This window comes from Vombatus ursinus, unplaced genomic scaffold (genome assembly GCF_900497805.2).
Source record: "Vombatus ursinus unplaced genomic scaffold, bare-nosed wombat genome assembly UNPS02011334.1, whole genome shotgun sequence".
NCBI classification, from domain to species: Eukaryota; Metazoa; Chordata; class Mammalia; order Diprotodontia; family Vombatidae; genus Vombatus; species Vombatus ursinus.
In genome coordinates this window covers 5,166,761-5,192,785 of record NW_020951112.1, presented here as the reverse complement: position 1 = coordinate 5,192,785, position 26,025 = coordinate 5,166,761, and the positions used below count along the sequence as shown (strand labels likewise).

Sequence of the window (26,025 nt, the reverse complement as noted above, 5' to 3'; positions counted from 1 at the left end):
CTTTTTTTTTTTTTTAAAAAGCACTCTCTCTTGGATTTATAGCAAGGGATAGGAGGGATCTTTCTCTCTTTTTCTGCCCAGATGAGTCTAAGCTGCTCCAAGATCAGAAGATATGCTGAATTTTCTTCTAGGATTAAAAGGAGCTGTGACTCTATCCTTCACATCATCTGTTCTTCTACATGGTAAGTGTGGGGCAGGGGAAGGGTATCCTGAGTTTCAATCTCAGACCCAAAACTGACTAGTTATGTGATTCTGGGCAAATCACTTCATTTATCTGAGCCTCAGTTTCCTCATCTGCTCTCTCTTAACTCATAGAATGGTTGTGGGGAAAATGTTTTGCTAACCTTAAAAGGACTCTATTAGTGTAAGCTTGTTATTTTAAAACTGGTGATTATCCCAGTTAAGACACAAGAAATCTCAGACGTTAGTTGGATGAGAAGATGTATTCCTGATCTTGAAGACCCTGGAATTCACTGAAGTAAATTTTCCTGAAGTCCCTGGGGTTGCAGGGAAGCCATTTGTCCCACTGCTATTTGACTGAGGAGCTTCGTGACTCTTCCGAGTGTGAAAAGAAATGGTCCAACTAAAGAGCTGATGTGATAGTAATGAGTGATTATTCCTATTTGTTTGTGTCTATGCATCCTCACAGAATTTGAGGTGCTATCCACAGCAAAGGCCTAATAGGTGTTTATGGAATCTACAGATAAACAGTCTTTGCTGGGGAAAAGGAACAGTTATTACATCTAACAGCTCACATTTACAGGGCCCCCATCAGGGTTGCACAGGTTTCCCTCGCAATGATCCTGGGAGGCAGGTAAAGCAAATATTTTCCTCATTTTTCCCAAAGAGAGGTTGTAGTGACTCGCCCATGGTCACATGGCACAGCTCGTCTATAGCACCAGACTCCGAACCTGAGTTCGGATCTCCAAGATCTCACAACTCATTCTACTCTATGACATTGTCTCTCTAGGACATAATTCCTACTGGATTCCAGAAATAAAGGTTTGACTTTTAAGTCAACAGACACTCTTTTTGGTAGTGGTCCACTCTGAGGATTACATAATTCCAGTTTTACAGAGCAGCCTATGGAACTAAGTTTTCACAACCACAACCACAACCACATAATTTCACAACCAGCAAACTATTTCAATCAAGATATCTAAATCTTGGGTCTTTAATAGGAGACAAAAACATGGTGTGCCTTATTAGGTCTTACACACGCAAATAATATTTCTGTGACCGTCTTCTACATGAAATCTTTCATGATCACCAACCTTCATTCCTTGTACCTATTTTCTGTATAGCTATCTATGTACCTCTCTAAACCAACTAGATTATAAGCTCTCTACTGAATCCTGGTTATGATTAGCTAGCTATACTTAACACATGTAGGCAAAGCTATGGCTCTGAGAACTGAGTGAGACATTGGGTCTGAAGGTGGCAGAGTCACGTAAAGAAGCTGAAGCATTCCAAAACTTGCCCAGCCCATTACGGCAATGGGGAGACTCATGCCAGGGCCTGAATTTTGTCAAGAGTTACTAAAGTCTCCTAATAACATTCTGACACCTGGAGAGAAACATGAGAGTACATGCTTACTTGTTGAAAAACTTAAGTACTCAATTGTTACACAGCTCACTAAAAACACTTTTATTTTATGACACATTTTATCAAACACAAGAAAATTCAGAAGCTTCCAATATTTTAAGTATTAAATTAAAACTTTTTTTTTATCAGTGTGTTATATGACTAAGGTCCCATTTTTCATTTTTTGTCTATTTGAGTAAGAGTTTAAAAAACCAATTAATTTAGAGATTTTTAACCTGTCGTATATGAACTTTTTTTCTTTATAAATTTCAATATAGTTGGTTTCCTTTGCAATCCTATGTACTTAAAGAATTTAAAAACACGACATGAAAAAAGGTTAAAAACTCCTGAATTAATTTATATCTGAAATTTTGGTTATTTCCTCTTTCACATCCTTAATCTCAGTTTGAACTATAGTTAAATTAGATATTTTTTCATTTAAGAAAGCAATTTCTTTTTCTCTTTGTAGCAAGTCAGCAACCAATCTCCCGATTCGTAAGGTTAAATCATTTATCATTGGTTCCAAACGGGAAAAATCCTTTTTGAGGTTATAAACCTTAGGCTTTAAATCATTTGCAAAATTCACTGTTTTCAGAATTTTAGCCCTGTCACTTTCTAAGTTTAAAAGTCTATCTGAATGCTTGGTGAAATCACTCTTCAGCTCAGAAAGCATCTTCCTAGCAACCTGAATTCTTTCTGAATTTTCAGATGCTAAACTCCTGAGTTTTGCTGTTCGATCAATGCTACTGGAAAGAAGGTCACCTATGTTTTTGATCGTATTCTGTTCTGCTTTTTCTAATTTGCTTTCCAGGTCTTGTACAGATTCTGTCAATGAAGATACATCAGTTACTAACCCTGAAATACGCCTTATGTCAGTTTTGACAGCTGTAATCTTGAGGGAAACCTCTTTGGCCAGGAAAGTTGTACTCTGGTCTGTGTTTGTAACTGCTTGATAAAGAGCTGTCAAGTTGTTGTTCAATTTATCCCTTTTTTCAGTTATCCTGTTGGACCAAGTTTTCAAGTTATAAACATCTTCCTGAAGACGTTTTAGATGAGCAATGATCTGAAAATCCTTCAACTGTTTTATCATAGCTTCAGACTTCTGACACTATAGGAAAATAAAATACAACAAGGATTACAAATGATAAACCCAACATTTGAACTCGACTTCATTTAAAATGTTATTTTTTTACTGGTTTTTCCCTTTGCCAACTTGGAAAGTGACAGAAGTATACATAAATTAAAAACCTTTAAGAGTAGATGGACTTATTATGGGAAGCTGCCCTTCTCTCCATAGCTTCCATAAACTATAAGAATGAGAAAATTCACAGAAACTTACATGAATATTAATTTTTGACTGTCTTTGAATGATGGATGCTTACTGACTGAATCCTTGAGAGAAACTATAATAAAGACATGCATTTGTCAAAACAAACTAGGCACTGAATTCTAAGACTTGCCAATGTAGTGGTTTCTGTCTATCATGGGCTCTTTTCAGATATAGAAAAGGCAGTATTATTTCACTTAAATAACAATTCCCAGGCTTTTTTTTTTTTCTCTACTAGTCAACTACTTTAAAAGACTAAAACATGTAAAAATTTCAATTCTCAAAACTCAAAAGAAGGCCACTGAGTGTATTACATCTAGATAGTGGCAAAAAAGATGTCTTCTAATAATGACTAGAAAGGGGAGGAGGAAGTCTATCTAGCATTATGATGGATTTAAGGGTAAGGTGGCTGAGGAGGGTTCTCAAACACAAACCTAAGGAAATTTCTGATAATTTATACAGAATAAAGTAAGTGCTTAGTATGTACAAGTCCCTGCTCTCAAGGAGCTCACATTCTAAGAAGGGAAACAACATATACTAAAAGTATCTTCTGCAAATTAGACAGAAGGGTGAGGGGGCAAAGCACATGGAATGCCTCTTGTTTAATGTCATTTTTACTGATCAAAGCAAAGAATGAATGCATATGTTTCAGTTTTCCATTATATTCTCTGACACTGAACTTGTGTGACATTGATCAAGCCATAATTTCTCTGGGCATATCAAATGTTCCTCCCTGCTCTAACTTAAAATATGTATATATATATGTTCTATGCAATTTTCTGTCAGTGCAAATAAAAATACTACAGGACCAGTATTTCCTTGAAAATCCAGAAGTTAAAACGGAATAACAAAGTACACTAAAATTGTGGGGCATGTTTTTCATTTATTCAAACATTTATTCATTTAAAGTACATTTATTTTTAAAATTCAGTTTAATTTTATTTTCAATTCTGAATTCTCTCACCTACAATATTCTCCCCTCCCCCAAACTGAGAAAGCAAGAAAAACAAAGCCTGTTATGAACATGTACGGTCAAGCAAAACAAATTCTCATATTAGCCATGTGCCCCCCCCCCAAAAAAAGCTTCTTCCATCTGTATTATGAATGCATCAGCTCTCTGTCTGGGGACGGAAAGCTTACTTCAACATGACTCCTCTGAAACTGTACATTCAGCCTATGTTAAAATCCCTACTATGTAAAAGCTGTTTACTTTGAGAGCTGCTAAATGGGCGAAAAAAATTATGATCATAGCTGTGTATCCCAGAGTGCATCTACAAGTATAGCAGAACTCACTCAACTGAATGATTTTGATGAGTTTAATCTGTCACTTCAAATCTACCTACCAGTCTCGGTGAACTGCGGGCAACCTCTAAGGGCGAGCCTCTGCTACTCACAGAGGATCACGGAATTCTGATTTAGAAAGGATGTTAGCAATGACCTAAGCTAATTCCCTCATTCTGCAGATAAGAAACAGAACCTTGAAAAGATTAGGTAACTTGTCTGAGGTCACACAGCTTGTAAATGATGCAGCCTGGACACAGGTCTTCTGACTCCTGATGAAAAGGTTTTTCAACAACAACAACAGTAATAGCAGCAGCAGCAGCCAACATTTCCCAGTTTTTATAAGCTGGCCACTAGATTTTTAGGTCCAGTTATTTCTACTCATTGAAAGCTGTCAAGAGGATAAATATAATATTTGTATAATCTGGTTTACTTCATGTACTCAGCATCACAATAGAATAATGAGTGGTTAGAGAAAATTAAAAGGCCATTGATACATTTCTGGTTACATTTCTGTATAGACCAACTTTAAGCTTTCTACATAAGGCTGGTAGGTGGAGGTGTTTCTTTGTGCACAGGAAGTGCTAGTACCCATTCTGGAGATACAACCTTGAAAACTGGCGGCATAGAAGAGCTCCAGCCTAGCACTGCTTCAGGAGGTGTTACCATTTGGTTTTTATCTAGTGCATTTCTGAATTTGGCTATATGCCTTGAAATGCACATACATTCTTCCGCTCAAAAGTGACTGTCATGTGATTGGTGGCTATTCCTTGGCTGGGTATCACAGGAACTGGCCCCCTTTGATGTTCTGTTAACATATCTGAAAGCTAAAAGGCTTTATTTAGAAACTATTCAGAGAATTTGGAGAAAGAAGGATGTTCTCTGGTACTGGGTAGATGGAATCTGCTCCCAGGCAGTGAGGTTTGCTGCTAGGCTTAGGAAGTATTTACATGCCAAGTAATAAATCAGTAAATGTACAAGTGCTAAGGTAGGCTGAGAGGGAAGTACGTTAGTCTGCTTCAATGTGAAGGCACCAAGGAGGAAGTAAACAAGATGTAGGATGGCGTAAAGCAGAGGTGTCAAACATGACACCTGCAAAACTCCAGAGTGTTGTCCGAACCACATTAAAATGTGATTGAGATATGTTTAATAAAATAAAAATAAAACAGAACATAGATAATGCTAACTTGTGGTTTTCTAAATCAATGGTTTCTAACTAAGTATGATACCAGTGGTGTAAAGAACTTGGGAGCTGGGAAGCTTGAGTGTGAACCCCGAGCCTGGCATTTACCTCTTATGTTGTGAGTCAGGTAACCTCGTGGTCTCATTTTCCTCACATGTAAAACAATGGGGTTAGACTAGACCATTTCTAAGGATTAAGAAACTTGAAAAGAATTCATCTTTCCAGCTTTACTACTTCTGTTGAGGGAACCATAATTCTCCCAGTCATCCAAGTTTACCATCCAAGAGTCATCCTGGATTTTTCACTTTCCCTGACTCAACACAACCAAACTGACTGCCAAGTCTCATAGATCCTGTTTCCATCATGTGTCTTGCGTCGGCTTCCTTTCCTCCACTGCCATATTCACCACTAGGTTTGGGTCTTCATCACCTCCTGGCTGAACTATTGCAACTGTCTCCTAATGGGTCTGTTTCCAATCTCCCCTCTCTAACTCTCCCTCGGCTTAGCTATCAAAATAATCTTCATGAAGAAAATGCCTGAGCATGTCACTCCCACACAAAACAATCTCCAGTGTCTTTCTACTGTCATTAGCATAAAATGCAAAATTTTCACCCTAATATTCAAAGGTTGGCTGGAGCCCACCTTTCCAGACTTATCTCATGACTCTGCTTAATGCACTCTATATTTCTCCAGCCCAAACTCTGCATGTCCTCTCCCACTGCCATGCCTTTGTATAGTTTGTCCCTGAAGCCTGGAACATATTCCCTTATCTCCGCTTCTCAGTATTTTAAATTTCTTCTTGGGCTCTGCTACTTCTCCTATAAGAAGCCTTTCCTGATGCCCTCAGTTGTGTTTTCTCCCTTCTCATTTTGTTGTTTATGTGCACACCCTAGTAGAATAGCCATTAGGGTAGGGAGTATTTTTTGTTTTTGCCTCTTCAGCGTTTAGCTAACCCTAAATGGATGCCTGGCATATAGAATGAACATCATTAACATTTGTTGAATTTAATTCACTTCCTTCCATCTCTAATCAACTATGAGTACAGATGCTGGCCTAAAATGTATAAAGCTTCTGTAAATAGCATCATGGAGTAGAAAGAAATGTCACCTGGGAATCTGAAAACTGAGATTTTAAGTTCTGGCTTTGATAACTTGCTATGTGACCGTAGGCAACTCATTTCACCTTCAACTTCAATTTTCTGATTTGAAATATGAAGGGGTTGGAATAGATGATGCCCTCCAAGGTATTTTCTAGATCTAATGTTTTATAAATGAGATGTGACAATAAAGTAATGAGACATTTTCACATCTGGTTTACGTAAAAAGTTTCAGTTTTTGAGGGAGTCTGGCATGCTTTTTTACCCAAGCCTCCATAATCTGCCTTGTAATGCAATTACAAGTTTCATTTTATTGTTCTATTTTGTAATATCATTCTATTTTGATCAGAATTGTGGATTCAATTATGGGTTTATAATTACAGACTAGGGAACTATTAACCCTAAATTTTAACGCTATTATCTCTAAATTTTATAGTTTTCTTTGGAATGATGAAATAAATAATAAATAAAGTATCTAAGCCTACCTGCTCAACTGTATTGATCATTAAAGTCTTTAAAAATCTACATTTGCAAAATTTATAGCAAGAGTACTTAGGAAATTTTTTTTTTTACTATTAAAAGCCCTTTTTTCTATACTCTTTTGTGTGATTTATTTTGTGGTAAAGTTGATAAAAAATGACATTTGGAAATTTTCGATGAGCTTTTAAAATGAATATAAAATTCATTACTATCTATTCAACTATTTCCAGAACCCACAATTCTGCCGGCATGAGTACCACTCAAAAATGAATGTAGGTGGCAAATCCTCTGTACCTTAGTGTTCAGGAGTTGCTGTGGCTGAAAAACTTCCCTAGCTGGTGATCACTTTCTGGCAATAAGGCACTACAACCCTTGCTGGGCTCGTCCTTCATTGAGAGATGGCTTTGAAGGACCCACCAGAGCTCACCCTCTGCTCGTCCAGTAATCAAGAATACCCTGATTGACCTCTCCATCACTATGTATCAGGAGACATTGGGGTAGGACTTTAATGGTAGCATCATTGTGGGTGGAAGAATTTTTTAAAAGTAAGTCTTGAAATATAAGTGAATTATTTTCTTAAAGGGAAGATAAATATTATAATTCCACATATGTTGCAGTATGTTGAGATTTCAATAGCTGCATGAAATCAATGAATGAGAAGGGGGAGGAGAATTTTGTGCATATAATTCAGACTTACAATTCTGAAAAAATCAAATTTGCAAATCATCAATAGGAAGCATTTACTGGGCCCCATACCCTATGGTGTCCTTACTTATTGATTATATAAATTGTAATTTGATCTAATTCACACATTCGTGAGGTTGTCATCAAATTCCTTATAACAGTCCCTGTAAAGTATGGTGGGGTCCTTTGTTCTAAACACTGAGTAAGATTTACTCAAGCTATGTCCAAGTTTGTAACTTAAGTTGTACGACATTTGGTAACATGAAAAAAATATATAATTAAAAAGATGTTCACTAACAGAGAGAGATCATGTCTGCTAGGAAGTTCCTACTAAGTCATTAAAGGGTCTATGATGATAAATGGAGGACGCAGAACAGGGGCTGAAAAAATTTTATAATGATAACTTTTGTGATACTCTAATATGTTATGCCATTTAAAAAACCCAGACTGTTTCAGCTCACAAATTTTCTTATGTTAAACTGAATGATGTAGTGTAAACAAAGAACATAATTTTGTTAGTACACAGTTGTGGGTAAGAACTTTAGCATTCCAAAGTTAAGAAATTTAAAGATACAATTCCAGGAATTAAATCTATGTCTTGTAACCATTCAGTCTTAAAGACTCAGCTCATCTCTCGCAGTATATTCAGACCCTGAGTTCCTTGGCGACTCTACATAATTAAACAAAAAATACAAAGGAGAAAAATAATTCATTTGGGTAATTTGAGTAATGTCTGGAATAATACTTTGAGTTGAGATATTTGAAAAAGGCAGAAGTAGTCTCTAAATTTTATTTTACCATTTTTATTATTTAATATACTCCCCCCCCAATACAATCCATGGGTTTATTTAGTTTATCTGAGCAATAAATAGATTACTTCATTTATCTGATAAGCTCAAGCATACAAAACACAGGTAAGAACCAAGATGTGAGCAAACAAGAGATCTGCTTAGCCAGAATGGATGACACAGAATTGTTCATGCACTAATAATACTCATGCAATGAACTCGTAGGTGAGTCCCTTCAAAGCTCACCCTTTGCACCTATTTATTTACTCCTCCTACTCATACCAAGTGTTTGTCTCATTTCCTAGCCTACAGAGGCTTAAGAGAATATCAGGTGAGGGGGTACTGCTGGAAGTATGCACATTGATAGCAAGAAGTGATTGCTACCACTGTGCTGACAAGGCACCATCCTCACTGGTGTGAGGTAGGCGGGACAGGTACCATCATTCCCATCTCACAGAAAGGGAAAGGAAAGGAGGCTTAGAGGTCAAGTGACTTGCCTCCTGAAGTGAGAGAGCTGGGACTCAAACCTAGGTCTTCTGACTCTCAGTCTAGTGCTCTTTCCACTATACCACACAACAATATACACAATGACTCAAAATTCATAGCCGTCTGTGGCCACCTGAAGCCACAATTATATTTCAGCTTTGTAAAATAGCTCATGCTTATAATGACAACTTAGAAGCTAAATGATGTCAACTATACTCTATTTAAGAAGGCAAGGAAATATGTCATACATTTTGGAAACCTAAGTGAAAATGGTTATGATTTTTGTGAAGTTTTGGTGTTTAAATGGCTACATTTTGGTTATCTGAAAAACCCTCTTATGTGAATGAGACCCCCTTGTTCTGTAACCATGTGGCATAAGTTAGGCATTTTTACCATATATCAAAATAACTACAAAACATGATATAAATGTATGAGATAACACACTTCTTCCTAACACGAATTGGCTGAATTTACTGTTCGCCAATCCCTTTATTTTCTAGGTCATATTCTAAAATTCCTTTTTCCCTAATACTGGAAGATGCTATGAACTCTTGAACTTTGCCCTTTAGAAAATGTAGTTCATTCCGCATTTTCAGCATGCTGTTATCATACTGCATTCCTTCAAGGGCTTTCTGCATATCCATAATATCTGACACTGCTTTCAGCATATCATCTTCCATATTAAACATCTTCATGGTTAAATCTTCCATTTTCTTTTCTGTCCCTATCAGATCTTGGGAGACCTTCAGAACCGAGTGAACAGCACTTTCAAGGGCTGGTAAATGGGTCTTGCATTCTTCCACTTTAGGCTCATAGTCAGTAAGCTTATTGCTCAGATCTATTTCTCTAGCAAAGAGACTTCTTTGTTCCTCTTCTAACTTTTCAACGGCTTTTGTATCAGACACCAGTTGCTCTTCCACTTGTAAAAGGTCGTCTTCTTCTTGTCTCTTGATGGTTCTAATATTCCTCATAGTGCTATCTTCCAAATCTTTGAGCCTTTCAGTGAGCAACTTTATGCCTTGTTCAGCCAGGTTAATTTGGCCAGTAACATGAGAATGCATACGTTTGGCTTCGGATTTTAAACCGCCAGTATGAGCATTCATGTCATCTAGGTTTCTTTTCCAGGAATCTGTAACATTCTTAAATTTCACATTAACGTTCTGCATCCTTTGTATGAGCATCTGCTCACTGTTCTTAATGTCATGGATGATGTTATGAAGACTGGACACTTCCTGCTCAAATTGGGTCATCAAAGATATGGCTGATGTAGTTTCCTGCAGGACACTTTCAGTAGACTCAAGCTGCATTTGTAACACAAAACAATTCCCAGGTCTACTTAATAGCAGTTAATGGTGGAGAAACACACACATTAACAATCAGGAACATAAGAGATGTGCAAAGTTCAAGTTTTGAAGATACTCTAAAATGTATAAGCACATCAATATCAGAACACCACCCACAAAGGGGAGTTCATTTACTAGTTGTTTCATTTTATGAATTTTGTCAAAATTAACAGATTATATTCCAAGTTAAAAAATATATACCTTCTTGAGGCCTTGGAGACTTGTATCTTAGTAAATAATATTAAAAGCAAGAGAGAATTTCATTTTAATTTCTTTTTACCTTTTTTTTGGGGGGGTATAAAAGTGATCTAGATAAGTTGTATATTTTATTTGGCTGCCACTAACTTATAAAAAGCATTTGGATAAGAAAATTTTTTTCAAAAAGCATTTTTCTTTGTGGTTTTCCAAACCTCTTAAGGAGAAATTGCCTGAAAGTTACATTTTGTAGAAATGACAAACAAGTGCAAAAATGGAAAAGAAAGTTAGCGAGACTGAAAGCCCCTATAATTTTTGGTCTAGATCTGTGAATTTATTGGTGTAGAGACAGTTGCAAATTGTCCCTTGCTCTTCAACTTAAGCCTTAAGAGAGTTGCCTGGGGGCAGTAAGAACTTAAATGACCTGCCCAGGATTAGGCAGCCAGTATGTGCAGGCTTCCTGAGACTGAGTCTGGCTCCTAATTGACTATGCTGACGTGATGTGATCTCTCAGACTCTACTTACCTAATAATAAGGTATTTTTATATTTTATATGCTGACATGCCTCTGGGAACACTGGTAAACCTCCACATAGATTGATAATTTGTAGCACCTAGAATTTACAGGTCAAAGAGGTGCCTTTTATTAACAGCCTTGGGGACACACAGAATTAATTTCTCATAGAAAAGAGATGGCTTTGGGGGCCACCAGTCCTGTGCTAATCCAGATTTATCTAATGGAGCCTGGAGTCGATCATGACCACTCTCCTGGTGTCTCCAATTGCTTAAGGCCACCCTTTCGTCAAAGGCCTGGTGTATGTCATCACTACAGTTTCTCTCATAGACGTCACCCACTTTCAGGGCTTGGAGTATCACCTCTACAGATAACTCCCAATCTTCAAGTTCTCTCCTCAGAATCTCTAACTGGATGCCGGACAGCTCTGTGTTCTGCCCTCACCTCAACCCTAACATGCTGAAAACCAAAGTTACTGTCTTCACACTCAGGTGGGACCCTCGATACCAAAGAGCAAGCCTTTTACCATAAAAGCAGTTTCAAATATTATGCACACTCCGTCCCTCCCAGACCTTCTTAGTCTCAGATGCTACATCCTACTTTAATGATGAGACCATCTGACCAGAATTTCTTTGTCCACAACAATTATCTGTAGTGTCAGTTATTTTTTTTTCTCCTTTCCTTTTTGCATCAGAGGAAACAGTCCCTCTTTCCAAGGGCAAAACTGTCTACAGATGGCCTTCACCTCAATCCCTTCTTTCTTGCAAGTTGTTCCTTATCTGAGATCCTCTTTTTTACAACTTCAACCCCACCCCACCCCTCTCCGCTAGTTTTTTTGCTTCAGGCTCCACATATTAAATCTCTCTTTTCCTGAAAAAGAAAAAAAAAAAAAGGAATCTTTCTTCAACCTTAAACTGTTCCTCCTGGAGATACTGCCCCATCTCTCCTTTTACTGGCATTTTTTTTTTGGGTGAGGCAAGTGACTTGCCTAGGGTTGCACAGCTAGTGTCAAGTGTCTGAGGTCGAATTTGAACTCAGATCCTCCTGACTCCAGGGCCAGTGCTCTACCTAGCTGCACCTCCTAGCATTCTTCCTGAATGAATACATTACACTCAATGCCTCCACTTTACAACTTTCCTGCTCCTCAATCTCTGGCAATCTGGCTTCCATATTTTACATAACAGATTTTCTTGAGGGTCTATCAATGAATTCCCCATTGCCCAATCCAATGATTTTTTCTGTTTCCATTCTCCTTTGCTGCTCTGTAGCATGGCATTATTGATTCCCTCCTTGCTCTTCCTGAAACTCTCCTCTCTCAGGGTTCTGTGGCCCTGCACTGTTCTGGTTTTCCTATGAATTTTCTCCCATCCTTTTTTGTCCATCTCTCTGGCTCTTTTTCGTCCATCTCTCTGGCTCTTTTTCCTTCCCTTAATCCCTAATTTTATGTATTCTCCAATGTTTTGCCTGAAGCCTTTTCTTCTTTCACCATTTCCCTTCTTTAAAGAGTTTATCTATTCTCAAGGCTTCAACTAACACCCTGGTGTAGACGACTCTCAAATCTAGATCTCTGCTCCCATTTCCCCCCATGCTCCAGCCCCTAATTTCCAACTTCCTGTTGGTTAGTTTTACCTGAATGTCCCATCAGAATCTCAAATTCAACATATCTAAAACCAAACTCATCATCTTTTCCTGCTTCCCTTCTCCCACAAGGGTCTAATAACTTGTTGCATTTTTTTTTAGTCCCATACTGTAATGAAAAATACGACATTTATGTAAAACCCTTCAGATTTGCATTTGGATAAAATACCTTCATCTTCCTTAAGCATTGTAATCTTTACCAAACTTTCCTACATTGAAGTCATTACCTTTTCAGAAATTAAATCCACTTGACTTTGAAGGCTATGGAACTCTGCGGCTTCCAATTTCAGTAGTTGGTATTTATTTTCTACATTATCAAATTTTTCTGACTGATGAAATACAAACCTGTAAAAGATAAGCAAACAATAATAACAGAACTATATATTATATATTTCAAATAGGGGCTATTTTGCATCAAGACTGTAAAACACATTCCAAATCCACAAGATCATAAATTTAATTGTAGGAATTAACTTTTTATTCCTTTTTACTGCTGAGGGAATTAAGGGCCAGAGGGCTTTAGGCTGACTTGCCCAAGGTCTCGGAGGCCATAGTAAGTAGCTGAGGTGGAATTTGAATTCTGTTGCTCTGACTCTTTAGTTAGGACTCTTTCCACAGCACCATGCTAACTCTTAGATTTAGAAGAAAATTGCTATTATATAAAGCTACAAAGGAATCTTATCAGACAGCATAATTATTAAACAAAAAATTCTCACAACTGATAACTGAACATTATTTTAAAGGACACACCCACTTTTGAGATGAACAAATATATTCTAAGATTGAGTAGTTAAAATCGATCCCAAAACTTATAATTTTTAAACTATGAAAATTATTCATTTCAGTTAAACTAAACAAACATCTAGTTCCTACTTGGACAAAGCACTGTACTAAACACTCAGGGAGATACATAGTTTAGATAAGAAATTGCTTTATTGAATTTATGTTCTAGGAAACAGATATGGCACACACACAAACAGCTACGTGAGAAACACATGCTACACGTTCAGGCAAAGTGCTAGATGACATGAAGCCAAAGGGAGGGATATTGTTGGCCGTCTGGGGTGGCTGGAAGGTAGCAGCTGTAGGCTCGGTAGGTTTCAGCAGCCAGGGATGAATTCAGAGTCCAAGAATCTGACTTCAAATTCTGATAGTTCCACTTAATATCTATGTGCCTTTGGGCAAGTCCTTTAAGATCCCTGGGCCTCAATTTCCTCCTCTATACAATGAGGAGCTGGACCCTTCTGCCTCTAACCCTGTGACTGAGTTAGCCTTTAGAGGATGTACAAATCCACCATGGAGAGGTGAAGGAAGGGGAAGAAGAGGGAGGGCTGGATGTTTTCAGCCTGGGGAAGACATGGAAGGAGGTAAATAAAAAGCATGTCTAGGACGGCTGAGCAGTTCGGCTGGCTGCAGTGGAGAGTATGCAGAAGAGTGGGAGGTGAGACAAGGCAGGAGAAGGCAGGAAGAGCCAAACTATGAAGGGTCTGAATGTTGGGAAAGGGAATAGGAAGCCATTTGCAGGTTCTGAGCAGGGAAAGAACGGCATCATTGAACAGGGAGGCTCTATCTGGCAGGAAGGTGAGGGATGGTTTGGAAAGAATTCGAAGCCATGTAATAGTAAAGAGAGTCTGTATTAGTGGTGGCCATGGGAATGCAGGAAAGGGGACAAATGTGAAAAGAGGTTGGGTAGATAAGATTAATAGGGCATTAATGACCTCCAGGAGTGTTTTCCTGAAGACTTAAATTCACTGATGCATGAAACAAGAGACTCTCCAAGTGATTTCTATAAAATCTGATTACTCTACTTAGACTGTGTAAACTTTTTTCGAGCTAAAATCCTATTAATGTCTCCCTTAGGGTTATCATTTCCTGATTTTTCTTTTCTCATCTGCCCAAGTCAGCATACCCTAGCTCACTGCAGCTCTGAAATCCTCAGCTTCCTCCAGAAACAGGGTACGGGCTTAAAATACCACATCAGGCCCATGCTTCATATCCAATGTGTCCCTTCCCACACACTTAGTGAGCCATTTCTTGTAATGAAGAATAAAAAGAAAAAAATCAGGTCAGCATCAACCAAATTTGATATGATGCATAACAACCCACACCTTTTGTCTCCCACCTCTGCAAAAAAAAGGGAAGCAAGTACATTTTCTCAACTCTTCTCCAGGGCTTTCAACAAAGCCAAGGAGGCAAAGACCAGAAGATTACATTCAACATCTTGTAACTGGTTTGCTGTAAAGGATGACAGGAGTATTCTGAATGTGGATAATATGTATACAAAGTCAAACTACTTGTGTGAAAGTTCAGAATTAATAGGAGATAGAAGAAATGAGAGAAAAAGACAACAAAACAGAAGGGCTAATGACAGAGATCTAGTATAGAACAGATCTGAATTACTGGGGGAGAGTGAGAAGAGGAAATCATCTGCATCTCTTTATCATGTGGTGTCTGACCATCACTTAACTGAAACTGCTCTCTCCAAAGCTTTCAATGATCTCTTAATTGCTAAATCTGATGGTCTTTTCTCAATCCTCATCCTTCTTAAATTATCTATTGCATCTGACCCAGGTGATCAACCCCTCTTCTGTTTCTCCTTTGATGTACCCACTCCTCAGACTCTTTTGCTCATTCACTATTTATATCCCATTCCCTAACTGTCGGTATTCCCCAAGGGCTCTGTCCTAGAACCCTCCCCCTTCTCTCTGTACACACCCAGTGATCTCATCAGCTCCAACAGTTTTAATTATATTGATGGAAATGACTTCAGAGGTACATATTCAGCACCTGCCTCTTCCCTGGTGTATATCGCTGCAGCACCAGCTGCTTAGTGGACATTTCAAACTGGATGTTCCAGAGATACACTGAATGCAGTAAGGTCTAAAACTGAGTTCATGATCCCTTCCCCCAAATCCACCCCTCTTCCAAACCTGCCTGTTTCTGTTGAAGGCACCCCATTTTTGTAGCCTCCAGGTTCTTAACCTTGGTGTTATCCTCTACTCTCCCCTCATCCCACAGTCAGCTATTGAGTGTTGCCTTTTCTATCCTCAGGACATCTCTCTCATCCCAACTCTTTGTCCCTCCTCCCACAGCTACCCCCTTTTGCTGAGATTACTGCAGTGGCCTCCTAATTGGTCTCCCAGCCTCAATTCTCTCCCCAAGCCAATCCATCCTCCACTCAGCTGCTAAAGAGATTGTCCTTAGACATTCAGTCAACATGGGATCTCTCTTCCCTTTAGGTGCAATTATAAATTCCTCTGCTTAGTTTTTAAAATCCTTCACAACCTGGCCTCAAGGTATCTTTCCACCTTCATAATGTATTCATGACCTCCTGTACTTTGTGATCTGGCCAAAGTAGCCTTCAGTTCTTCATCTAAAGCTTCCCATCTCCTGCTCTGTGCCTCCCTCCCTCCCTCGATGGATACTCCTTTCCCCTCTTCTCTCCTTTTATTCTTCATCCTTTGTTTCAAAGAGGACAATGACATCATGATGTCTTGACTTGTGCATTAACTGGATTTAAGTGAGACAGAGTTGTGCAAAGACATCAGCCTCACTCTCTCTTCCAGAGTTACTGAAGTCCAGTGGCAAGACAAAAGTCAAGATGATGATGGCCAGGGACGCAGTAGAGGACTGTGGTGTCTTTGATGTCTGACCAAGCTCTAAGTGCTCCATAGTGCCCATTCTGCTGGGGGAAGTCTTTACACGTTTGGGGTAGGCACCTCCCTGACTCACCAGCTGATCTGAGGCCTGTTGGTTACCCACAACCTGGTTCAACCCAACAGTTTTACCAGGGTGTAGATGCTGTGCATGCTACAGCTTCCTGGAGCCACAGGTGAGAGTTGGGTGACAGGGAGACACCAAAGGTGGATGAGCAGCCTTGAAAAGGACTCAGCGAGCCCTCACACCAGAGGAGCTAGTCCTCCCTGAACCCTTATCACAACTCACTTACTTTATGACTCAGCTCAACCACCGCCGTCTACACGGAGCCTTCCCTGATCCTTCCACCGGCTGGGGTGCTTCTTCTTAAGCCATGTTGTTTTTAACTACATTGTATTTACTTGCATTTATTCTTTTTAGATTTGTTCTGCACATCTTTACACATGCACTTGTCTTTCCCATCTGAATGTAAGCGCCTTCTCCGTTGGATTTGCTTCATTCATTGTCTTTGAACCCCTGGTGCCTAGCACACTGTTTGGCAAACAGTAGGTGCTTAATACTTGTTGACTGATTTCTACAGCAACAAGGCAGATGTGCAAAAAGACTGAGAGGAAATGGACATGTGTATATGCCCTGGAAAGGAGGTTTAAAAGAAAATGTGGATGAATCATTGCAACATATCAGCTCATTTATTCAGTTCACATCAGGACTTGGAAGGAAAAGTTACTGAAATTCTTTGTAGATTTTTAAGTGGCTTAAAGGTGTGGAGCAGTTATCTGTGGAGCCAATAAACCTACTTATGTTAGAATAATTACACCCATGTCATATGTGAATGGTTCTCAGTACAAAGTTTTGAGGGCTGTTCTGTTTTTGGCCCAATTATCACTGAAAAACCACAATATTTTTATAATCAAATGCAGTTAACTAAGCTAAATATTTTTGGGAGAGTGGTTTCGGTATTTATAATTGAACCATGATACAAGCTAGATATAGGTCTGAAAAAGTCAACAAGTTATGACAGCATTTTTTCCAGAAAATATTTCGGACCACAGTTTATCCTATGGACACTTTTTGTTGTTCAGTCATATCCGACTCTTTGTGACCCCATGTGGGGTTTTCTTGGCGTGACAAAGATGCTAGAGTGGTTTCCCATTTCCTTCTCCAGCTCATTTTACAGCTGAGGAAACCAAGGCAGGCAAGGTTAAGTGATTTGCCTTAGGTCATAGAGCTAGTTAAGTGTCTGAGGCTGAATTTGAACTCAGGTCCTCCTGACTCTACGCTGGGCATTCTATCCACGGGGCCACCTACTTGCCCCAAATTTTACAATACAATTGATCTAAGTCTGTTCTGCCAATGCTAGCCAACTATGTTACCCTGATAGCTGAATCAAGTTCTACCTTGCTTTAAAGTTGAGCAAGATTGTTCTTACATCTTCCTAAAGCTGCAGTTATCCATAAAAAAAACTTTTCAAGGTTGGAAAAATTTCATTTTCCTCAAGTTTCCAAAGTTATCATACATCTACCTGTTGCTCACAGACCTCAATCTAATGTATGTCTGACTGTCAGAATCACAGACTTAACTGAATTAGTCTTCTCCTGCCTGAGAAGGCAGTGTGTGCAAATACTGTCTACTTGGTTTTCCATGTGACCTTACTGATCCTAGGTGGCAGGGGATTATTCAGATTATAAAATCCAATTACAGAGAAGATTTCCTACATTTCATCATGTAGACACAAGGATATCCATTTCAATTAACAGAGAAAGATGCAATTTCGATTCCATTTGTGCTTGTAATTCAGTTCAAAATCCAACAGCCGGATGGACTTGAGGAACAATGTGGTCTGACGTCATGTCAGCAGAAATTGCATAGACGAGGGTAATCTTAATCCACACGTGTAATCACATCACCATCTATTAGGAACTGCAAAGAATCTTGGAGGTTTAATTCAGTCCTTTCATTTTACAAGTAAGGAAACTGAAGACCACCAAGCTGATCTACTCAAAATTACATTGCTAGGAAGAGAAGTTGAAGGAAACAGATACATTTGTACTGCAAAAGACAGGATTTCAGAAGATCATCACAACTTCAAGTACATGAAGGGCTACCATATGGAAGAGGGGATAGACTTGCTCAGCATTGTCCTAGAGGGGAGAACTAGGAAGCAAAGGGCGAAAAACAATGAGAGGCAGGTACTGGTTAAAATTCCTAGTAATCAGAGCCATACCAAAGGGGGATGGCCTGCTTCATGAGCTGATGGGGTTTGCCTAGCTGGTGGTTGCTAAGAAGAGGCTGGTAAGGGTTGAACTCTGAGATTTGGAGAAAACCGCCAGCAGGTAAAAATCTGATGCAGATTTCCTAGTTCAGTGCTCTTTCCATAACACCAGAAAGTCCAACCCTACCCTACTCAAGCACATTTCATACCATTTCTCTTCATGTACTTTATGCTTCTTTCCTTTCTTTGAACCCAACCCACCATTGCTTCTGTCTCCTCTCAGCCTGGAACAGGTACCAATTCTATCAGCTGAAATATCTGGATTCTTAAAGGTAAAGTTCAGGTCTCATTTTCTATAGGAAACTCTAAATTTCTCCAGTTGGAAGTCACCTCTCTCCTTCCAGAGTCTACCCCACTCTTTAATGATATACACTCATCATATTCTCATTGGAGGCAGGCAGTTAGGTGACACTGCAGTGGACACAGTGCTGGGCCTGGAGTCACGAGAGGCTTGGGTTCAAATTTGACCTCAGACAGGGCAAGTCACTTTCCATCTACATCCCAGGGTTGTGGTGAGGATCCAGTGAGATGATATTTGTAAAGTGCTTGGCACACACAGTGCCTGGCACAGAGTAAAGAAAAAGGACTGGAGGTGGGGTCGGAGGACTTTGGTTCAGGTCCCATGCTTTGCCACTTACTGCCTATGTGACGCTGGGCAAGTTGCTTTACCTATCTTAGTTTCACTTTCCTCATCCATAAAATGAGAGTGTGGTGGACTAGATGGGTGGGAACTCCCTTCAAGCTCTCTATGATCTATGCCTTGCATATGCTAGGTGCTTAATAAAAGATGTCTGCTGAATTAAATCCTGTGGAGTTAAGTCCCACATGCCCAAACATCCCAGCACGAGTTCTTGAAATACTCAGACAACGTTTCCTGCTCACATTCTAAAAACAAAATTTTCCCAGATGATCTATAAATGTGAGTAGCAAATAAGGAAGTTGTCTATTGGTCTATTGTGTTAGCAGTAGAGCCAGAGTATCTTGAATAGTGGTTATTCCAGCAGAGGTCAGTCTAAGGAGGGGAGCTTGGCCAAAAGCGCAGGTCAAATCATACTTAACATTCTGGTAAGGGAAGAAGTTAGAACATTTAGGCCGGAAAAAATATATCATAATAGGGACTGCTACTGTAAGCATTATTATTATAAGTAATAATAATTATTTAATGGAAACCACTTTCAGTAAGGCTGCATGAGTACCATGCTATGTCCAATTACAAGCAGAAAACAAGGCATAATCAATTTTGTCACATGTTCTGTATATTCAGAAGCACCTGATGATGCTGATAATGCTGTTATGGAGTTTCAGGGAGGAGGGCAAATTTTAATTATATCTAGAGTAGACAAGGAGTAACAGTCAATAGTAGGGGTAAAACATTATTACCTGCACGTAACCTGTACTAGAAGATTCTGATGTGCCACTAAACTATAGGGAACTGGTTTGAAGGGGTAGGTACTATGACATATTTTAGGACCTTGGGACCTACAAGCCACTGGAAAGGCCCAACACTGATAAATCCAGGACAATGACAGCAAGTGTGAAGAAGATTAAGTGTGAGAAAACCAACTTGGAAAAACTTTTGCATTTGAGTCAATAATTAATTTTGCAGAGAGGTAGCCATGTCATATTGCCTGAGAGGTTTTTACATTTTTTGCCTTCAGCAGAAAGAAGCAAATGAGCAAAAAATGACTTCGGTGACTTGTTAAAAAAATTATATTCCAACGTCATTCAGTCCTGTATCTTATATCCCTTCAATCACCAAGAACTGGTAAAATTATTGTTAGTAGATTCTTTTCAAGAAGGTAGGAAAGTGTTGTATATTTTGGAAAGAGTTTCATTAAAACAGAGTTAAAAAATGTAGGAAAAAAAAACACTCTTCATAAAACCTTCCTGAAGGGATTCCAGATGGTTAAGATTTCATCACACAAATAAATGCAAGAGAAAGCTACATTGCTGCACGAGTGAAAGTGGTAGGGAGAGAGAAGTAATGTGACTCTTCGTTCACAAATGATATTTGATGCAGCCTAACTTAGAACAAGTTATCACAGACTAATGTCTTAAAGAGGGCAAAGATAATAGTACAAAGAATGAGAAAAAAAATTTAACTTCCCTAAGAATAAGAAAAGTAACATGCTTTCAGAGCTAAAGTAGAAACCTCTCAAATCTCTGCCATGGCGAGCTCACTTGAGATAAGCTTCATTTCTGAAGAAAAGCTGAGATGGGGCTACAGCAACTCCTGCATCTGTTCACTAATGTGTGGAGAGGTCACAATACGCCTTGGCAGGAGGTGTGAGAAAATCAAAGATGCTTAAGATCTTAAGTTTAAATTATGCCAGAATTAATTCAAGAAACTCCACTGAACTCTTGCTAGAGTATGCTCTGCTATAGATCACAACTCACCTATTTTGTATCCTTCCAACCCTCTCACCGTTTAGAAGATGTTAACTTCTTGAAATCCACTTTTGTTCAGGGTTTTCTGAACGAAGGGTCTAGAGATACACTGAGAAGTGCAAAATGACACACAGGATTTGAGCACTGTGCAGCATGGGCTCTCCAACATGTCTACTATTGGGGTTAGCACAATATATTAGGACTGTGCCTAGCTGGAGAGGATCCTAAAAGATAATACTTGCTTAGCATGGTGTCAGTTGGCCCTTGTAAGAGCTGCTGGAGGGGCCAGGCTACACAGTGCAGCACCTGCCTAGATATCATCTGCATACAATGAAGATTTTTCCTGGAGAGATCTTGCTGCCTTCTAAAAATACAAAACTTTACCTTAAATTGAAGAGGTGCTAGAGAGATAACACACTGATGATCTCAAAACTGAAAAGCCATGAATTAAATGGCATGCATTAGTGCCAAAAGTGCCCATTAGCAGCATGAATTAAATTCGAGTTAATTTGGCAAGCATTCCTCACCTTCCATATGCCAGGGAAAGAAGGCTAAAATGGTACCAGCCTTCAAGGGGCTTAAGTTATACTGGGGGTGAAATAGGCGGATGGGAATCTCAAGAGTGATATTACTGGTATAGTTTCAGCGTGTCTTATTGGTGCAACAAGGAAAATTCTTTGTCTGTTACATGAGAAAACAAGCCATAGTTACACTGACAAACATTTCCCCAAATATTGAGTTTTCAGATAGGGATGGGAACTGAACTTGTGATGTCATTGGTACAGGGAACTCCTGAGTACAAGAAATCACTTTACCTATGCTGGCAGCCACCTTCTCTGAACTTATAGCTTCTGAGAGCTGCCTAGGGCAGTGGCATCAAACTCAAATGCAAACATGGGCCACCAAGCCGTATGTAAGGACACCTGTGGGCCTCATCTTAACGTAGAAAATCACATGTTAACATCATCTATGTTTTATTGTATTTTCATTTATTTTGTTAAATATTTCCCAACTACATTTTAATCTGGCTTGGGTCATACTCAGGAGTGTTGTGGGCCATGTGTTTTGACATCCTTGGCCTACAGCACTGAGAGGTGACAGCCAGTATGTGGGACTTGAACCTAGGTGTTCTTCACTTCCAAACCAACTTTCCATTCACCATATTTGAAAGATATAAAGCTTATTTCAATGTAATTTTTTTTGTCTAAAAATGCTGCCAAAATGAAAATATCTTTTATTACTGAAGAAAAAAATTTTTTAGGGTAAGTCTCATTAAATATTTTCTTGTGTTTTGTTTTCTTTTGTTCCATTGTCAATATAAAGTTTCCCAGCAGGCAAAGCCCTGGGGCCATCTAGTCCAATCTCCACCTGAATAGGAATCCTCTCTCCAGTATTCTTGACAATTAGGTATCTGGTCCTTGCTTGAAGACTTCCAGGGAGGGGAAGTAACTTCCTCATAAAGAAACCCATTCTATCCTGAGGTGTTTCTAATTGTTGCAAAGCTTTTCTTGACATTGAGCTCCACACTTCTATCTCTCCTCTGTCACTATGACCATCCAGAACCATGTGAACGTCCCTTCCATTTGACGGGTCTTCAGATACTTGAATATAGTTTTATTTCCATGTAGTCTCAGTTTTTTTCTTACCCAAATACCCCTGGCTCCTTAAATCCTTACATTTTTGCACAGTATAGTCTCTAGTCCCTTAACCATTCTGGTTACCCTCGTGTGGCAACTTTTCAGCTAGTCATTGTCTTTCCTAAAAGGCGATACCTGGAACTGAGCACAGTCTCCCAGATGTGTCCTGACTTTTCCTGACCAAAGAATCACAGACACTTCAATGCCCTCAGAGGACAACTAGCCCCCAACTCATACCTCCATTTTGGAAAGGATCTCTATTATGTAACTATTTTTTCCCACAGAGCAGCATAAGCCTGGGGGCATGTTCCATCAGGAAGGGAAATAGAATAGTTAATGAAAACTCATCTTGGGAGGTCACCTGCAGAGCATTTCAATCTATGTCATAGATTTAAAAGCAAAATCGCTGAGCTACAATGCCAGAGAGGGCTCTATGTGACGCCCTGTAGAGATGTTTGCAAACTTGAAAGAGTATAGGAGACTATTTTATCGTAATTAAAATAACAAGACTGTGCTTGGCAAGCCTTTTGGGCAGATGGGATTTGTATCCACATTTAAAAAATATTTCAAGCATTCCAGCAATACTTCATCTTCTTGGGAAAGCTGAGTTTAAATAAACTCTTTCTAAAGAATTCAGTTTCTTCTGAAGTCATCCTTTACCTGTGTCTCCTTGTGGCATGGACTTGACCATGAACTCTTGAAGGCCATGCCATCAGAGCGCCAGCTCAAAACCTACCAAGCTGGACAAACTTCAAGTATAGGCTTCGTGGTGAACCATCTGTTCTCATAGGACCACTATGGCTAAATGTGGAGATGTTCATCACCAGACTGGACATAGCAGTTATCTACTATATCAGAGAGGAGGTGAAACCTACAATGTAAGGTGTTATATTGCTGATAAAATCACAGAGCTTTGAAGAATGGAGTGCAGCATATTTCTCTACAGTAGGCACAACCTGGTAAATCTCTAAGTGGAAGTAGATCCTATTAATTACATTTGCCTTTGTGCTTTAGTTTTCTGTTGGAGTTTCTTGTAAAAATGAAATTTATCTGACAGTGTAGCACTTTGTGAAATCACAAAACTAAATATGAGCTTGCGGTTAAGGGTGTATTTTGGGGGAACTCTGGATCAAAAGGCTTAGTGATAATAAGCAGTATCAGATTTTACTAAAGAGGATACTTCATCTTTCAAATTACTAAGCTCCATTATGAAATTATTTTTCCCAGTGAAACAACAGTATCTCATTATGCTAAAGATGTTGATGCATAGTAAAGAGTGTGACCAGTTTATTTTGTGCAACAGGAATGGTTGCATTTTATTTTCCTGGATGAAAATTAAACATTCTATATAGAAAAAAATGAAAAGTTATTTAATAATGGGTTATCTTGCCTAAATGGAATATAGAACAAAGTAAGGCATCATAAACATTTAATTCCTTCATTTGACAAGCATTAAGTATTCGTCTTAAGTATTCAGTACACTCTGCTTTCCTTTTCTTTTTTTTTTGGTGAAGCAACTGGGGTTAAGTGACTTGCCCAGGGTCACATTTGAACTCAGGTCTTCCTGACTCCAGAGCTCTATCCACTGCACCACCTAGCTGCCCCTTAAGTACATTCTGCTAAACATAGCAGAAAACAAAGATGAGTATGATTTCTGACCTCATGGAGTTTACAGCTTGGGGGAACACAACATAACCCCCCACAACAATTTATGGCAGTAATCTAAGGATCTATGATTTTGATGGTAGGAGTATTCCCTCTATCTGTGCCAGCTGGAGGAGAACAAATACACAAATAAATACAATGTACATCACCCAAAGTACAACCAATGTACACCTAATGTACATTAGCGTGCCTACCTTAGAAAAGTATAACTTCAAAGTCGGCATTATATAAGCAGCAGAAAGAAAACAAAGTTTTAAATACCCCAGGAATGAACACTATTTTAGACCTCATGGCCTCAAAGGTCCTGTCTTGTTTTAAATTATCAAAGGCTCTAAGCATATGAAAATGTATAAAACCAGGATGTAATGAAGTCAGTTAATTTAGAAAGCTGGGTGAGAGTTTTGCTATTTAAATGGTTAAATTAAATAAATCTAATTATGGGAAAGGACTTGGAAAAACCAACCAACAAAATAATGAGTTTTACAGCTATTCCAGCACTTAGCACAGTACCTGGCACATAAAAATAGCAATAACAAGCACTTATATAGTGCTTCACGGGTTTGCTAAGTGCTTTACAAATATTCCATTTAATCCCTCCAACAAACCTGGGAGATATGTGCTATTATTAACCACATTTTATAGATGAGGAAACTGAGGCAGGCAGAGATTAAGTGACAGGATCAGACAGCTAAGCTAGTGTCTGAAGACTAAATTGAACTTGACAAAGCAAGTGTTTAATATATATTTGGTTTGACCTGACTATTTCCTAATATTCCATTTGTCTTCACTTACTCTAAAATAACAGAAAGATCATTTGAATTTTTTTTAAAAGCAAAGGCTGATGCTTTATTTTTGTAATCACAGCCAAAGATTGGAAAATTAAACAGAACGTGTCCACTTTCATCAAAATCTTCTGCATAAATCCTATTATCAGACTTTGGCATAAGCAGTAGTTATTTGTAGATGAAAGGCCAACAATTTTTGTGTAAGTTATTAAAAAACCTCTCAAAATCTCTCCAAACAGAGTGAAGGGAAAGGTGATTAATTGCAAACATAATACTTGTTCTATGTGCCTGAAAGGACTGTCATGGGGAAAGCACTTTGTGAACCTAAAATCAGTACAAAAATTATCATATATACAGTACATGATGTGTTATCACGTATTATCATTGTTCAGGAGCTCGACTCTCCACTTGAAACAGCTATCTGCTATCTCTACAAAGATAAAGTAAGAAATCACAAGGGAAAAAGAAGTTGGTTTCTAGCAGTTTGGGGATGGGCTTGGCACTGAGGTACAGGGGCCTGTAATAATAAATTGAAAAGGCTCTGTCCACGATTCTCTCTTTTCTGTCTGCACTTTCTCGATGACCTCATTAGTTCTCAAGGATTCAACTATTACCTTTCCACATATGATTCTTAAATCTACCTATTTATCCTCATCTATCATCTGAACTTCAGTTCTGTATACCACCTGTCTGCTGGACAGCTCTACTTGTATGCCGTCTAGTCATCTCAAACTCAACAAGATTGAAAAAGAACTAGTTATTTTTTTATTATTTACATTTATTGTTACATTATTGCTGGTACTGTGTACAATGTTCTCCTGGTTCTACTCATTTTATTTTGCATCAGTTCATATAATTCTTCCCAGGTTTTTCTGAACCCTCTTGTCATATACATGATAACACATCGTGTACTATATATATATATGATAATTTTTGTACTGATTTTAGGTTGACAAAGTGCTTTCCCCATGACAGTCCTCTGAGGCACACAGCACAACACTATTCCATCACAATCATATATCA

The 26,025-nt window shown here is 38.8% G+C and overlaps 1 protein-coding gene across 2 annotated transcripts in view; it reads right to left on the bottom strand.

The window, feature by feature from the left end:
* The window catches only part of IKBIP (IKBKB interacting protein), a 31,000-nt gene continuing 4,975 nt past the window's right edge, over positions 1-26,025 (bottom strand). Inside the window, exons 3-4 of one of the 2 annotated variants that reach the window (XM_027855834.1) lie at positions 12,826-12,943; positions 1-2,692 (exon numbers count right to left, since the gene is read on the bottom strand). In XM_027855834.1, the coding sequence (XP_027711635.1) occupies positions 1,937-2,692; positions 12,826-12,943 (874 nt within the window). In that variant the 3' untranslated portion in view covers positions 1-1,936. Of the gene's footprint in view, positions 2,693-8,422; positions 10,211-12,825; positions 12,944-26,025 lie in introns of those variants that run through there. The other variant, XM_027855833.1, reaches the window with a different exon arrangement.